We start from the raw sequence: 16,818 nt of genomic DNA, 5'->3' as shown, positions 1-16,818 counted from the left end.
TATATATATATATAAACCCCTGTATCATTTTCCTTCCACTTCACAACAAAGACAGATTTTGTTTCCCAGAGATATGACATAGACTCTGTGGTTAATATATAAGTGAATATATGAGTCCACCTTATTATTTTGCTGGATACAGAGCTGTATTTTTAGAGATGTCTGAAGCCAACATGCTGTCTCAAAGGGAATACTCCTTTACTACTGGAACCCCCTGCACAAGTTTAAGATAACGCCACCATCCATCTCTGCCTCATTCTCTGTCATACTGATGTGAGAGGGATAAGAAAGAGGGGAAGAAAAAAGCTGACACTCCTTTTTAAAAACATAAATGATCACCAGTGCCCTCCCTTTACCTGAGAGCAACATGGACTTTGATTTCCTTTTTTTTTTTAGAACCATAAAGCAAACAAAGCGGTGAATTACAACCGTGATCCATCTGAGTCCCTCTCATGAGAGAGCAACCTTATTTGGACTACAAGCTATTGTAGCTAACTGCAAAGCAATCCAAGTCAAATGTAGAGTTTAAAGAAGGAAAAGGAGCTTATTAATTTCCCTCAGGACTCCGTGATTCTACCTTGCACTCGTGCTCTCTCAAGACAGCAGCTCCAGTAAATAATGCAGGAGTGTTAACTCTCCAAACAGGTTGCTCCAGATATAGCTCAGTGTATTTTTGTGTCATCTTTTAGGTAATTACAGAAAGGGGCTCCAGTAAGCTAATCTCTTGCCTTGCTTGAGGCATCTCAGGGGATGGAAAACTGTTTTCAGAGCACAGCAGTTTGTCTTTCGCTTCAGGGCCAGGAAGAGAATGTCAATAGTTTTTTATGATTTCATTTAAATTTCTTCAATTCAACTAGCAGCAGTTCTATTATGTAAAAGGCTAAAGCTGAATATGAAGAGCTCTGGCTCTTGTGAAATGTTTTGCAAAGGTCTAGTTCCCCAGAGAGCCGCAGCAGCAGCCGCCTCCTGTTGCAGGGTCAGTTTATGTACATGAGGACACGTCACAAAGGGACGGAGGCTCAGTTATTCCCATCTCGCTTACAGTTAAGCTCTGCCTCAGGATTCAGATTCTATCTGCACTGATATGATGGTGGGGAAACAGATACCTAGGTGCTCTGGTGCTGAAGGCACACATACTAATCACTTATATCTCTCCCTAATCTCCCTCCACTTTCAAGTTGCAGGAAACACAGAGCTTAAGACATTAGTCACAGGCTAAGGAGAGGACATTGTTTGTCTGATCTGGACGTTTCAATGCAGTTGAATTTTGCTGTGTTGCTACAATGCCCTCTGAGCAGGATGCTAACAGAAGTTAAAAAAAAAATAAAAAAATCGCCAACTCTTTGTTGGAGAACTACAGCAAAGAATGGCATCATGGGGTCAGAGAAACATTAGCAGCATTTCCATAAACCATAAAATTCCACAAATGGAAATATTGTAAATAAATCTGTTCAATGGATACATGACACATATATCACAAAACTTCAATGGACACTTTTTTCGCATCAGATGAGTCATGTGATCAAAAACAAGAAGTAGAAGGAGGACGACGGTTTGTTCTGGTGTTTTCCAGACAATGTGCAGCTGGCTCCACCAGAGCTCTCACAGCATCACAGTTCATAAAATGATGTGTGTCATTCCAACGTGTTGAATCCGCAGCTCTAATGTAAAATCACAAACTGCAGTTTCCCCAAAACGTAGTTTGGGGAAAATATTGAAAGCCTGAATAAAATGCTGACGTCTCTGGTGAATGATAGATGATGAGCGTAAGCACCATGGATTCATTCTGATTATATTTCATATGACTGTCTATATATGTCTCTACCATGATTTTTAATGACTTGTCACATTCTTATTCACATGTGATGTTAATTTAATTTCTTATTTAATGTAAACACCTTGGGTAACACTTTATTTGAAGGGGTGTGAATAAGACTGACATGACACTTTCATCAACATGACATAACACCTGTCATGAACATGAATAAGCCTTTATGAATATTTATAACTGTTGTCATAAAGCATCATTCGGCAAATTATGACACTTTTAATACAAAGTTGACATTATTCAAAATGTCTTTGTTATGACAACTTGACATTAACCAAGAAATCATTACTGTTTAAACTTTACCTTTAATAACATAAAGTTAGGTAACTTTATGTTACCTAACACAATTTTTAAAGTGCAATCAGTAATACTTTTATAACAAATTTATATCAGTAATGATTTATTGGTTAATGTCAAGTTGTCATAACAAAGACTTCAATTTTCAATAATGTCAACTTTGTATTTAAAGTGTCATAATTTACCGAATGACACTTTATGACAACAGTCATAAATATTCATGAAGGCTTATTCATGTTCGTGACAGGTGTTATGTCATGTTTATGACAGTGTCATGACAGTCTTATTCACCCCCTTCAAATAAAGTGTTACCTGAAATTGTGTTTCTTCAACATTAGCAGAATATAAAAAAAATTTAAGCACATTTGTAATGGAAACGCAGCTACTGGTTTACTTTTAACCCTGTACGCTGTGCACATATTTACCAGATGACCCTATATATTTGATGCATTTCTGTTCAGATTTATAATAACGATTGTTTAGACTCAGGTAGATATAGTTACAAAACGAATGGATTACACCAAATTATCCACTGCTGAGTTCAAATCTTTGTCCTGTGAAACAACCGGGACAAAGAGGACAGAGGTAGGTGTTTCCCCGATAATTAATCTGCTTTATAAAGGGCATTTTAAGTTCAGTGCTCAGGGAGAGAGCTGTAATACAAATGAACTGCAGTAGAATAATCGGGGCTCCCAGTAAAATGGGCAGCTGTAAAATGTGAGAGGAGCTCACTTAAAGTCATTGTGAAGAAAATTGGAATTAGGAAGGTGATTTCCCACAAATGCAACAAAAAAAAACAACACAAAGGAAGGAAGGAGTTACTTTAGGACTAATCCCTGACATGACGCTACAAAAGAGTTTGACACTAGCTATACTTCCCCATGAGGATTCTACAAAACTACAAAACTTCAGTAATGCTGAGATCATTCTGCAGTCCTCACTCCTGTAAATCATGACATTTTATAAAATCTCCTCAAGCACAGAATGCCGCCTTTTTAATCTCAACCCATTTCTGCATGTGTCTTGTTTAAAACTCCTCTGTTAATAATCATTTAACGTTTAAGGGACCTCTGTGTCTTTAGAACAGCTTTTGTCTTTTTTACTTTTTCCATACAGTGAAGCCTGAAATGACACAAATGTTGTGCAGAATTTGATGTGTACATTAGACCCTATAACATGTCTCATTTGCATAGCGCCGTGGAGCAGAACATTTAAAGGAACCTGCAGCAAAGGCAGTTAAAGTGAGTTACCTAATAGTTCATATCAGCAGAATGAGGATGAAAACAATTCTGTCCTCTTTTGTCTCCCGAATTCTATGAGAAGGATTTCAGATCAGCTTTGTACCTTATGTCTTCACATCAGGCCTCATTGCCAAACTCCTGGGTGAATAAGTCACCCTGGTATCAAGTCAGGTGAACAAATGAAAACAGTTTACGATCAGTTTGTTCCATCTACACTCCATATCCAAACATCATAAACTCAAGCTCATTCTCTCTGCACCAAGTCTTCAGACTGATTCATTATTCCCACTTAGACTGTTCATCTCAATTCACAACTGAGATGAACAGTTGTGAATTGACCACACCTCTCTGTCCAAACTAGCTTGCCCAGGATACTATACTGATTAGTATTATCTGACTATTAAATGTTCTCCTTTCATCCAGACTTTTATGCCTAGAAGAAAAAAAAAATTATTCATTGGTATTCAAGTCCACTTGACCTGACATTGCATGTTCTCTGTCTTTGGCTATCACAATCAAGTTGTTTCTAAAGGAGATTTGAAAATAATTTGGGGTTTAATAGAATTTCAGAAATTGGCTTCGCTCCCAACACATCAATCTTAGGGATGAATTTCCTGTCAAAGTAACTTTGAATCAAAAGCAGAAGGGAATGTTGTACATTCAGAGCTTCTGATTTTAACAGTTAAGTACAATGAACAAAATCCAGTGTAATGTGGAGAACAAAATGTGATTTACATAGTGAAGCATTAAACAAAAAAAAATGTCTCATGTGAAACCAAAAGGCTGGTGTTGAGATTTCAAATTCCTAGTTAATAAAGTTACAGATGACAGCTTTCATTTAATAGCCATTTGAAAGATCCAAGGAAGAATTGTCTGGATAAATCTCTCTTCTAAATTGTTAAATCAAACTTTAATGAATAGATTCAGGCTTGGTGCCACTATTTTACTTATTCTGGTTCCAAGTTGTAGGATGCAAAGTTTTTTGTGTTTTCATTAGAGATAAGAACAATTCTTAGATATGTTAAGAGGATCGGAGTGACTTCTTAAGAAGGTGAAGGTGCAGAGGATTCAGCCAGCGAACAGTAAATGTACCCAGAATGCAACCTGCCTGGCACTGATGTTCATCCCTTATTGATCATTTATAGCCAGATATAGAAGATAATATAAATGTCCTTTATTATGCCACATGGGATGCAACTGAATAGTATGACATTTTTGATGTAGATGATGTGCATGTGTATTGAACATTAAAAAGACAACTGAGTATTTATAATACAATTGATCAGGTTTATTTAGAACATGTCTTCAACAAGGCTGTTCAAAGTGTTTTACTTCATAAAACCATTTTAAAAAAGAACCCATCATACTTTGATGATGCAAAGAAGTATACTTTATAAAACCAAGAAAATGATGGACGACACTGACTGACCATCCTCGTCATGAGACTGTCTTGGGAAAACAGAATGTCTTCAGTCAGAGGCTTCTTCAGATTCACTGTAATACAGACCGCTACAAGAGAGGCATCACTATCTACAGTCACTACTTAAAGAATCTGAATTGATATGCCTTACAACAACACTTAATTTCCTTTTGGGATCAGTAAAGTATTTTTGAGTTTGAATACAGTCACCATTTGTGAAACCAATAAATTACAGTACAGTAACATATCAATGCACTGCAGAAAAAGCAGATGTACAATAACAGCAGACACGTAAGTGTCAACAGGAATGTAAACACTCATTGAGTTTTTTGGGAGCAGTGATGGCTCTAGAGTCTGACAGCTACTGCTGGGAGGAAGGATCTGAGGTGACACTGCTTTGTTCACTCAGGATGCAGCAGTCTGTCACTGAAGGGGCTCTGCAGTTCAGCAACAGCTTCATGCATGAAGAGACGACATCCTACAGTGATGTTATTTCAGCCAGAGTCCTCCTGTCTCCCACCACCTGCAGTGGGTCACGGGGGCATCCTGGGAGAACACAACACATATACTTCTGCTTGTTTTGGTTCTTTGTAGGGAACTAACATTTTTCTGTCAAGATGACGAAGTGTCATCTCAACTGCAAACCCAGTATTCTGAAACTGTGGCAAACATTTGAGCTAAAACCACAAACAGCAGAGCGCAAGGACTGCCAAGCCCTTCAAGCACCTGGTTACCATAGTGACTGGTCCCAAGCCAGTGAAGAGGCATTGTTATCTTGGAGTCTGAAGATTTATTATCTTCCTGCTCCTTGGGCATCAAAAATTGTGTCAGGTGCTGCGTTTCTGACATCCTAACTGCGGTCATTAATAAACTCCAAACAAGAGAAATATGATCACTTTGTTTTTACAATAAATTTGTGAATTAACAGATTCTCAGTTTGAAACTTCTTACTTAAAAATTGTCTTCTTCTAGTTAAAAAAAACTGATGTACTGAATTTGTTTTTGCCTTTTTTTGTAAACTTGAGTCATGTGAACAGCTTGCTTGAAGCTAGAATATGGAAGGTGTTTGCGTACTCTGCACTGCGAGTCATCTGCAGCCGTTTGGCTTTAATACCTTCTCTGCTTAGGTCTGCAAACAGGTTAGACTGCATCCTTGGAAAGGTACAATTCCCTCTCCTATGCTTAGCAATTTCAGATTATATTAAATTCCCACTGCGTGGTGGATTTAATCTGTTGTTCAGGGGCTAGAGGTCCCTCACTATACCACTATATAAGGTCTATAAGGCAGAAGGACCTGACCACGCTAGGCAGGACTGCAAACACTTTGCGAGATCAAAGCAGTGGAAGCCGCCCAGGGCATCACCTGACCTGAATTCAATTAAAGCTTTACAGGCAGATCAGAGAGCAAGTCTATGAAAGAAAATTGCAGCCACAGATAGCGCACAGGACAAAACTCTGAGAGAGAACAAACAGAGCATCATTTAAAGAAGACAACTGAAATATTGCACACTCACTCTCGAACACAAAAGGCTTGTTTTCTTCTTCCCTCCTTCCCTCTGTTCCACAAATATGCCCAGCAAGCCCATAGGTCTCCTTCGTTTACTCAGCCTGTGGGCATATGTGACTTTAATGAGCCAATGCTGAACGGACGTTAGGTAAGAATTCTCACATTCTTGCTCTGGCTCAACTGCCCCTCTCTTTGCTCTGGCATTTTTTTGGAAGCTCCTTCCCAGCATGGTGTCTGGTTTAGCTGTTGGCCACATGTTCGGGACGACGTTCGCTTCAGCAAAGTTTACCACTAAAACTCTAGATGGGGGTCACAAGTGCACATCTGTTAAAAGGTGAACTTGCAATGATAAAACAATTATGGTTCATCCATTTCCTTTATCGCCGGATCCCAGTGCAGTGTTTGAGGCAGCTAATTTCAACACACAGATTGATAGACAAAAACAGGATGTGATTGTTTTTGGTGATGTGCCAGATTCATTCAGTTTTTACTTCCATTTTTATTGTTATGCTTATTTTTAGTGCCTGTGCTTCCATTTGTCATGTTGCTGCTATCACATTAAACACACTGACGATAAAATTATTGTATTCTTTTTGATGTTTCTTTGTAGACTGGGACCAGATCTAGATCAGGCTTTTCCAAAGTGTGCTCATGGGCCGTTTGGCGCCCCTGGACTCGTTTTCTGGGCCCCTGATTGAAATTTGAGAATTAAACTATTTTGACCCACAATCAAAGGTGATGGTGTTTAATTTACTACAGAGATGGTATTTAATTTATCAGGACAAAATTGTAAGAGAAAAAAAAACAAGTCAGGCACAACACAAAATATTAATCCAGCCTTTTAGCATTTTCTTTAATTGCATAGTGAATCTGACTACATGCATCCAGGGACTTTTACTCTAAACAAACTTTAATGCACCCAAATCTGCATTTGATTAATTTATTAAGCTTGACCAAACACAGCAGGTGTTTTCAGACAAAGTGACCTAAATCCTGTTCTAGAGCTGAAAATAGACACATTTTGTGTGTGCTGTTTCCCAAATGAGTCTCAAGTAATTTGCAAATTGAAAATATTTTCCTTTTAATGATGCAAACCTGCAAAACTGGAATTTTGGCTCATCAATGCTATACACATTATTTTTCTACTTTAATTTATTAAAATATTGCATTCTGGGTTTATCCTTGAGCAGATAAAAGAAATTGACAGATTTTTTTTTAATATAGCGTTAGCTTTTAGAATGCTTATAGTTTTTGGACCATTTGTACTTTTGACTTAATGATTTTGGTCCATGTGAGAAAAAGTTTGGACATCTCTTTTCTAGATGAACCATTCCCATGTGTGGGGTTCCACAAGGCTCTATCCTCATGACACTTTTATTCATTTGTTCAAATTCATTTGTTAATGAGAGGAAAGGTTAGATCAGAATCTCCTCTATTTTAGTGCAGGATGAGCAGAATTTTTGTTGTTTTTGGTGGATTAAATGCATGCTTAGAAATTAGTACTAAACCAAAATTTATGAACATAAAGTCCACAGAACATAAATGAAACTTTTATCAACCATGTGAAGTCTTTTACTAAATCGGACTATGTAATGGAGCTGAATCAACTGAGTGTTCTTTTGAATCAATTTCAGCTAAAACAGACAAGAAATGTAAGAGAAAAAAAGAGAGATGGGGAGAGAGAATGAGAGAGGACAAAAACCCATTTAAGGAAATTTGTTTAATTTAAGTGAAATTGTGAAGTTTTAGGCATTTAGTAATTTTCAGTGGAGTTAAATTTGTAAGCAGTCTGCATTAAGGTTTAAAAGAAAATACGTTTTTGTACTGACTTAGTGCTGAATATTTAAAATAAATAAGCTTTTTTCACTCGCTGATCTTATGATTACTTTGCTAAAAAAAATTTCTGGTGACAAATTTGCACGAGACCAACTAATTAGATTTTATAGTGTATGGCCATCTTTAAGTCATTGCCAAAATAACACACACACACACACACACACACACACACACACACACACACACACACACACGCACACGCACACACACGCGCGCGCGCGCGCGAACGCACGCACACACCCCTACACACACACACACACACGCACACAGCACGCACACTCACACACACATTTTTTTCCATAAAATTTAGATTTTCGTTGCGGTGTCTAGAATTCTGAAAAGTGTGGCATGTGCTCTACTTTGTGTTGGTCTTTCACATGAAATTCCATATAAACAAAACAAAAAACATGCTGTCGTTATCTGGCATAAATATTTTTTTACAAGAAACTGCACATGCATGAAGACTTTTACAAGCTTCAGCAGAATCTGCGCAGCCACGAATTTTAATGACTCCATTACGTTTTAAACTATCAGCATGAAATGATCAGATAAGCAGAAAGCAGATACCATCCTGATATCACCGATGCTGTTATCTTCTCTCGATCCTGCTGAAGGGATAGCAGCTACACCGCAATCTTTACTATTCTCGTCTGCTTCCGAGCGCCTGGACGGATCGCGATATTTCCTAAATCACCTGAAGGTAGCAACAGCATGCCACCCCACCTGTGCCATTCTGCTGGAGAGACGCGGAGTGAACCACATCTCCTGCTGTACAGCAGCACTATGCAGGATGTGTGTGAGCGGATCGAATCTGAAGGACTGAGGAGAAACGGAGCTTCCTGCTGAACAGGAGGAGTCCGTCATGTGAGACAACCAGGATTTATGGGAGGTAAACTTTAGAGGTGGGTAAAAATGTATTCTGGTGTGATCTTTCTCAATGATTTTTTTTTTTTTTTTACTTATTTTTTTAACTATACTTTTTAAAAAGTTTCGACTCAGCAGCATCTTTAACAGCGCGTTTCTGGGCTTTAATCCGCTCGCCCAGAAACGCGCACGCGGACATGTACACTTGTAAACGCATGGAACGCGCGCGCACAGAACACTTCATCATCAGCGGATGATGACAGGTTGTCAAGCAAGCCGCGAGCAGCACAGGCTTTTCCTTCAAGGGGGGCATCAGCTGGATCTCCGCGGTCCGGACCAGAGCAGAGACACAGCGCCATCCGCCGCACAGCAGCTCCGGCCGGAAGAGGGAGATCCAGAACAGTCCGGGTGACTGACCCGAGAGGAGGCTGAGCGCGTCTCCGAGCAGCGATAATTGCACGGCATCACTGCAGGACGCGGTTTTTTTTTTTTCTGGATATGAGGAAAAAAACAAACAAAAAAAGAAAACAAACACAAAAAGTACAGCACATCATACAGCTGGGCTTCCGTAGACAGGCAACTTTTTTAGCAATTGCAATAATGGGGCAGCAGAATTTGACTGTATTGTTTTATTAATAGGATTAAATTGCCTTGTATGTAGATAGATAGATAGATAGATAGATAGATAGATAGATAGATAGATAGATAGATAGATAGATAGATAGATAGATAGATAGATAGATAGATAGATAGNATAGATAGATAGATAGATAGATAGATAGATAGATAGATAGATAGATAGATAGATAGATAGATAGATAGATAGATAGATAGATAGATAGATAGATATTTTTCCTAAAGCAGCAACAGGCAAATAGATAAACATTTTTTTTAAAAACCCATAATATCTAAAATATGATTACCTTTGCCACACTTCATAAGCATCACTTGAAATCGATAACTTATGTTGATCACCTTCTACTCCTGTATGGATTATTGTAGAGAGTCATTGAGAATGGGAGAAATTATTTTCTGAGGGGAATGAATTGAAAATACTTTGGAGTAAAGTAGATTCTACAAAATACTTGTTTTAATTTGGCAATATACAAAAAAGCTGAGTGGAATTAATATGGAAACCTTTAATCTAAAAAATGTAAAACATATGAGCCACCTGGTAATTCTCATTTGGGAAGACTGGCTGTGCTTTCTTTATAAACTTTGGCTGTTCATCAAATTAAGCTAAAAAGAAATGTAATTAAAATAGATTATGTTCTTATTGCCTGGAAGACATGCACAAAGTAGGCTGAATTGAGGTTACGGAGGAATTATCTTTTGTTTTAGCAGCATAGCAAGGTCACACAAACAATATAGAGTAAAATTGGGTTCTTTTATTAGGGATGTTAATTTCCATTGGAAATTCAAGGATTTTCAAGATTATCCCTATTTATACATTGAACATTGATCTGACTTTCATTAACTTCAAAAACTTAAAATATTGGCTATTAACAGATTAACAGATGGTGAGAGATTAAACGTTTAAGGCATTTAGTGAATATGAAAGAAAAAAATCTACTTTTTGGAGCCAAACAAGGAACAATTGGCCAATTCCAATCTTTGACTGTTGGTTGGTGCATTTATAGCTGAATAGTATGAAGTCAATGATGACATAGAAAGGGTTGGTTGTCAGTTGGTTAGCCTAATTCAATTATCACAAATTTACTTTTTTTTTTTTAAAGTTGGAAAACTTTAAAATATTTTTCAAAACAGCTCATAATAAATACACATTTAAATGTACTAAAAATATGCAGTAATTGATATTTTGTATCAGTTGTTACACTTTTGTATTACTAGACAGCATCCAATCAGGCAGGTTTAGCAATTGACAAAATATTCCCGGTAAAACTGAGCAAGGACAGTCCGGCGCCCGGGTCCGGCGCCCGGGTCCGGAGCGCCTTGCTGCTGCCGCCGCTGCCGGCCTGGTAAGTAGATCCGGACGTGCGCAGCGCGGAGAGATATTGGTTCAAGTGGAAGAGAGAAAGGAGCGAGTTAGTGAGCGTGGAAAAAACAGAGCCTGCCGACTGGTGGCAGAAGGAGTAACGGAGAGGAGAGAAGTCCACGTATTACCATGCGGAGATTTGGACTACAGAAACTTCATGCCAAACCTCCGAATCTTCGAGATTATTAATAATAAGAGAGGTACGTTGTTTCATATCCTAACGGGTTTCCCCTAATTGGCCGCTTTCGCATCTTTTTAAGGTGGAGAAAAGTTGACGCTATTGTGAGCTTCGGGCTGTGAAAACCAACCGCTGCTGCGTGCCTTCTCCACAGAAGTTTGCTTTGAACAAAACAAACTATTTATTTCCAACTTCGAGATTACAAACGCACATATTAGTCACTCTGAGGAAGGTTTATGCGCTGTTTGCTCCGGTGCTGTGGCTTTTTTTTCTTTTTTTAAAGCAAATCTCTGCCCAGCGCTCGACTGCCATCGTTCCAAAGAGTGAATGGGGAGAGTTGGGGGATGGGGTTAGAAATGAAAGACTTTCCAGGCACCCAACTTATTATCTTTAACTGTTAACTTTTATTTCTTAAAACAAAAGCATCTTAAGTTCGTTGCCAGATGCATTCAAGCAACTGCTTCAAATTACATACTTTTTTTGGGGGACTGGAAATAGAAACGAAGTTCTGTGCTTGATTTGAAAATGTCACAATGCGCTTCCTCAAGATGGTTCTTTTCATACCTGCAGGGAATATTTTCCGATTTAAGGTGCGTTTGCTCTCATACCGCGTCACTTATTAACCCCGCTGAAAGCTTTAATAACTAAACCCTAAGAGGGTGATTTGTGACACGCCAAACGTCAATAATGTAGGGTTTTTATGAGAAGCATTCTTGCGCAGACATGGCAACGTCTTGCTTTTTATTTGTCTTTGTATGGACTCCCACACAGCCAGGAGGGAGGCTGAAAAGCGGCTCCCAACAGTTTCCCAGCCGCCTCGGCGCTGATTTTTCTTTAACCCGTTCATGTACACAGCGTCTCTGTTTATTTTTTCTTCAATAATTTTCAATAATTGTAGTTTTACAGCTACCTAGGTAGCTTTCTGTAAAATCAAATTCACTTTAGATTTAGATTATCACCTGCAGAACATGAACATTTTCTGTATTTGCTTTGCTCTTTTGTTGTAAATGAAATGTACATTGTAAAATATTTCTTCTTGAAAGTCAAGCTTTTATGCATAATTCCAGTGACATCACAGAAGGCGTTAGGGACCTTATTGCAGTGGTTTTATTTATTTTTTCTTAACTTGCATGTTTTCAATCAAATGCATCTTTATGTTGCTTTTGATTGTTTATATTCCTTATGTACACCTTTGAGCTATGTGGCAACTTTGCATGGATTTTCATCAAATTATGCAACAGTCAAACACATGAAAGTGGTTTTTAAAGTGGAGCAGGGCATAATGGATATGCCAGATTACATTATCTGTAATCATACAAATGGCAAATGTATACAAAAACTGATTAGTAGAATTCTGTTCATAATCCTTAATGAATTTTCCATCTAATGTTGTGCTTTCCTTCACCGCTGCATCCATCATGGAGAAACCGCTTGTAACTTAAATGCAGCTGTAGTGCTCCACAATCTACATTAAAATGTCTAAAGAAACTGCTCATCCTCCATAATGCTTATGAAAACCAGCTGATCAAGCTTAAATCTGATACCTCTTGTGATGTCATCAACCCATGTATGCACAACACTATACAAGTATTTTCATGGTGCTTTTTAAAAATGGAACATTTTTAAAATCCTGCAGTGGACATCTACACTTCACTACCCAGCTTACATTTTATTTTTTCAGTTTACATTTTATCAGAGTAAAAGAAAATGCATACAACTTGTATCTTTCAAAGTCAGGAGTGACTATAAATGGTGTACTCTGCCTTATTTTAATTCCAAAATGTAAAATCTGTGAAAAACATTTCACCCCTTTTTGTTTATTTTGGCTATGATTTACACATTTGAGTTCAATTTAACATTGAGAAGGGTGCATGGTTGCTATCTTGGCAATGTGCTCATAATAGGCGCACTGCCAGCTCAGATCTGTCATCCGATTGGCTGCTCTGCTTCATCCTATTTCCACATGGAACCCATCAAGCCACTCACCAGCCTGGCCCACATTTGTTAAGTCATTTAAGGCAGTCTGCAATTGTTGTCGTTAATTGTAATCCCAGCTGATGTCTACTGTCTGTTGACATTAACATTTTTTTTTCTTTTTTCTGATGTTGCTCTGTTCCAGGTGGCTCTGTGAAGATCCCGGTACGATGATGGGGAAATTCTCAGTAGCACTGCTCATTCTGCTCTTGCAGCTCTTCTCTGGCTGCGCAGGAAGCCAAAGGTTTGCGAGGGCTGCCTCCATACAGTTCACCCACTCTGTTTACAACGCCACCATATATGAGAACTCTGCTGCTAAGACCTACCTGGAAAGTCACACCAAGATGGGGATCTATGTCACGGACCCAACGTGGGAGATACGGTACAAAATAATCTCTGGGGACAATGAGAACTTGTTTAAAGCAGAGGACTACTTGTTGGGAGATTTCAGTTTTTTACGAATAAGGACCAAAGGAGGCAGCACTGCCATTCTCAATCGGGAGGTTAAAGACCACTATATGCTCACTGTCAAAGCTTCAGAGAGGAGCACCAATTTGGAGTGTCGCACGAAAGTGAAGGTGCAGGTACTGGACACCAACGACCTGAGGCCTCTCTTCTCACCGACCTCCTACAGCATCTCTCTACCAGAGAACACGGCCATACGCTCAAGCGTGGCCAAAGTCATGGCGACAGATGCAGACATTGGTACGAATGGAGAGTACTACTACAGCTTCAGAGAGTGGACGGACATGTTTGCCGTTCATCCGACGAGCGGGGTGGTGACGCTCACTGGCAAACTGGACTACTCCGAGACAAAGCTGTACGAGCTGGAGATCCTGGCCGTGGACAGGGGCATGAAGCTGTACGGCAGCAGCGGCTTCAGCAGCATGGCCAAGCTTACCGTGCGGGTGGAGCAGGCTAATGAGCATGCGCCTGTAATCACCGCGGTAACCTTGTCACCATCCGATGCAGATCATGACCCGACGTATGCTGTTGTGACAGTGGAGGACAAAGACCTGGGACCAAACGGAGAGATCTCGTCGCTGAGTGTCGTGGCTGGCGACCCGCTGCAGCAGTTTAAGGCTGTAAGAAGCAGCCCTGGGAGCAAAGAGTATAAAATAAAAGCTGTGAAGGATGTGGACTGGGACAGCCAGCCTTTTGGATACAACCTCACCTTACAGGCAAAGGACAAAGGCACCCCCCCTCAGTTTTCGTCTGCTAAACTGGTACACATCACCTCTGCGGAGTTCCAAAAGGGTCCTCCGGTATTTGAAAAGGCTGTCTACAGAGTCAATCTCAGCGAATTTGCCCCTCTTCACACACCTGTGATGATGGTGACAGCTGTGCCACGGTATCCCCATCAGAATTATGCCTTTAAACACAGTTCTGATAAGAACAGATTCAGCATCAATGCAGATACTGGCTTAATCAGCACAGCAGGACCAATCAATGCTGATATTTTGGCACAATATGAGATAGAGGTGATCACAAGTGACAAGAAAGCAGCCACAAAAGTGATTGTTGATGTGATTGATGTGAATAACAATGCACCGGAGTTCCAGCAAACATCCTACAAGGCCAGTGTCGATGAGAACGTTCCTAGTGGGACCAGTGTGGTAGCAGTGAAAGCCACCGATCTAGACAAAGGGGAGAATGGCTATGTGACCTACAGCATTACCAACCTTAGTCCACAGCCGTTTGTCATTGACTACTTTTCCGGTGTCATCAGCACTTCAGAGGTCCTGGATTATGAGCTCATGCCCAGGATTTACAATCTGAAAGTCAGGGCATCTGACTGGGGATCCCCTTTCAGAAGAGAGGTGGAGGCATCGGTTACCATAACTTTAAATAACCTGAATGACAATAAGCCTTTGTTTGAAAACATTGACTGCGAGGTCACTGTGCCAAGGGATCATGGGGTGGGAGAGCAGATTACAACAGCTTCTGCCATCGATGCAGATGAACTGCAGCTTGTGCGGTACTTCATTAAATCCGGGAATGATCTTGATTTATTTGAAATGAACCCAAACTCAGGCCTGCTGTCGCTGAAGCGCACACTTAGTGAGGGGGAGGCGGCTAAAGTGTCGTTTCATAGTTTACAGATTGTTGCGACTGATGGCGAGCATGAGACTCGTCCAATGACTATGAACATAACTGTCATCACAGCACGCAAGCCCGTCCAGGTGAGATGTGTGGAAACGGGTGTCGCCACCATGCTGGCCGAGAAGCTGCTCCAGGGAAGCAAAATCCACAGCCAGACTGAGCCAGAGGATAACTACATGGACATTTATTCAGTCAACCGGTACTCCCCTCTGTTTGATGAGTCTTTCCCAAGTTTTGTTGAAGTTAGAGAGGACCTTCCTGTTGGAGCTCGGGTCATTCATTTAACTGCAACAGACCCAGACAGTGGCTTCAATGGAAAATTAGTGTACGTCATTTCAGGGGGAGACACAGAAAGTCGTTTTATTGTTGACATGGAAACCGGTTGGCTGTTGGTTTACTCTCCACTTGATCGCGAAACGACAGACCACTACACCCTCAACATTACTGTTTACGATCTCGGGATACCGCAAAAATCTTCTTCACGCCTGTTGGACGTGAAGATCCTGGACGCCAACGACAACAGCCCTCAATTTTTGAAAGATTTCTACTCAATTGAAATAAGCGAGAGCACACCAGTTGGGACCGAAATTATCCAGGTGGACTCAACAGATAGGGATCAGGCAGACAATGGAATCATCAAGTACTCCATTTTAGGGGGCACAGATCATTTTGCCATCAATGAGATAACTGGAGAGGTGACTGTGACGAAGCCACTGGATCGGGAACGCTATCCGTTTTATGTTTTGAAGATTGCAGCACGAGACCAGGCAGTGAGTGAGCCTCAGTTGGTGTCCACAGTTCCACTTAAAATTACCCTGGAAGATGTGAACGATAATCCTCCCAAATTTGTTCCTCCTAATTACTTTGTTAAAGTGAGGGAAGACCTTCCTATCGGTACTGTAATTATGTGGCTGGAAGCGCACGACCCTGATGTTGGTGCTTCCAGTCAAGTACGGTATAGTCTGATTGATAATGGAGATGGCCACTTTGAAGTGGACAAACTCAGCGGAGCTCTTCGCATTGTCCAAAATTTGGACTATGAGACCAAACAGGTGTATAACCTGACAGCCAAGGCTAAAGACAAAGGAAAGCCAATATCTCTGTCCTCAACCTGTTTCATTGAGGTGGAGGTGGTGGACGTGAATGAGAACCTCTACAGGCCTTTCTTCCGGTCATTTGTGGAAAAGGGATTTATAAAAGAGGATGCCCTCATTGGGACTTCTGTGATGACGGTTTCAGCTGAAGACGAAGACTCAGGACGAGACGGAGAGATTCGGTACTCCATAAGAGATGGATCTGGCTTAGGAATTTTTTCCATTGATGAAGAAACTGGTGAGTGTTTTTGTTATATAAATCTACATCTATTTATTAAACTCAGAAAAGTCAATCAGTTAAATGGTGTTGGTTGATTCATTTACAGGCAGAAAATAGTGGTACTTTTGTTTTTGTTGTATTTTATGGATGGCACATCAGATTTGTCTGCATTTCACCTATCAACTGCCAATTAATAAATTAGGGGAAACCTGCCTTCGGTTGCCAATTGATTGGTGCATCATTCAAGAAAATTTGGATAG

The 16,818-nt window shown here is 40.1% G+C and overlaps 1 protein-coding gene and 1 long non-coding RNA gene across 13 annotated transcripts in view; one reads left to right on the top strand and one right to left on the bottom strand.

Moving 5' to 3' along the window:
• LOC108166306 (uncharacterized) overlaps positions 1-8,779 on the bottom strand; it is a 15,049-nt gene extending 6,270 nt beyond the window's left edge. The window contains exons 1-2 of the long non-coding RNA XR_001776626.1: positions 8,697-8,779; positions 3,470-3,522 (exon numbers count right to left, since the gene is read on the bottom strand). This is a non-coding gene — a long non-coding RNA (uncharacterized LOC108166306). The remainder of the gene's footprint in view (positions 1-3,469; positions 3,523-8,696) is intronic.
• A 160-nt stretch (positions 8,780-8,939) lies between these two features.
• Positions 8,940-16,818, top strand: part of fat1a (FAT atypical cadherin 1a) — a 97,878-nt gene continuing 89,999 nt past the window's right edge. For 11 of the 12 annotated variants that reach the window (XR_533180.1, XR_533182.1, XR_533183.2 and 8 more), the window contains exons 1-2: positions 11,072-11,189; positions 13,287-16,576. Coding sequence is in view for 8 of the 12 variants with exons in the window: in XM_008403992.2 (XP_008402214.1) it covers positions 13,312-16,576 (3,265 nt within the window). In the remaining 4 variants the exon portion in view is untranslated. Of the gene's footprint in view, positions 9,032-11,071; positions 11,190-13,286; positions 16,577-16,818 lie in introns of those variants that run through there. The other variant, XM_008403969.2, reaches the window with a different exon arrangement.

This window comes from Poecilia reticulata, linkage group LG1 (assembly GCF_000633615.1).
Source record: "Poecilia reticulata strain Guanapo linkage group LG1, Guppy_female_1.0+MT, whole genome shotgun sequence".
In the NCBI taxonomy this organism is placed as follows: Eukaryota; Metazoa; Chordata; class Actinopteri; order Cyprinodontiformes; family Poeciliidae; genus Poecilia; species Poecilia reticulata.
Note: the sequence above shows the minus strand (reverse complement) of the source record. Positions and strands in the feature narration are given on the sequence as shown.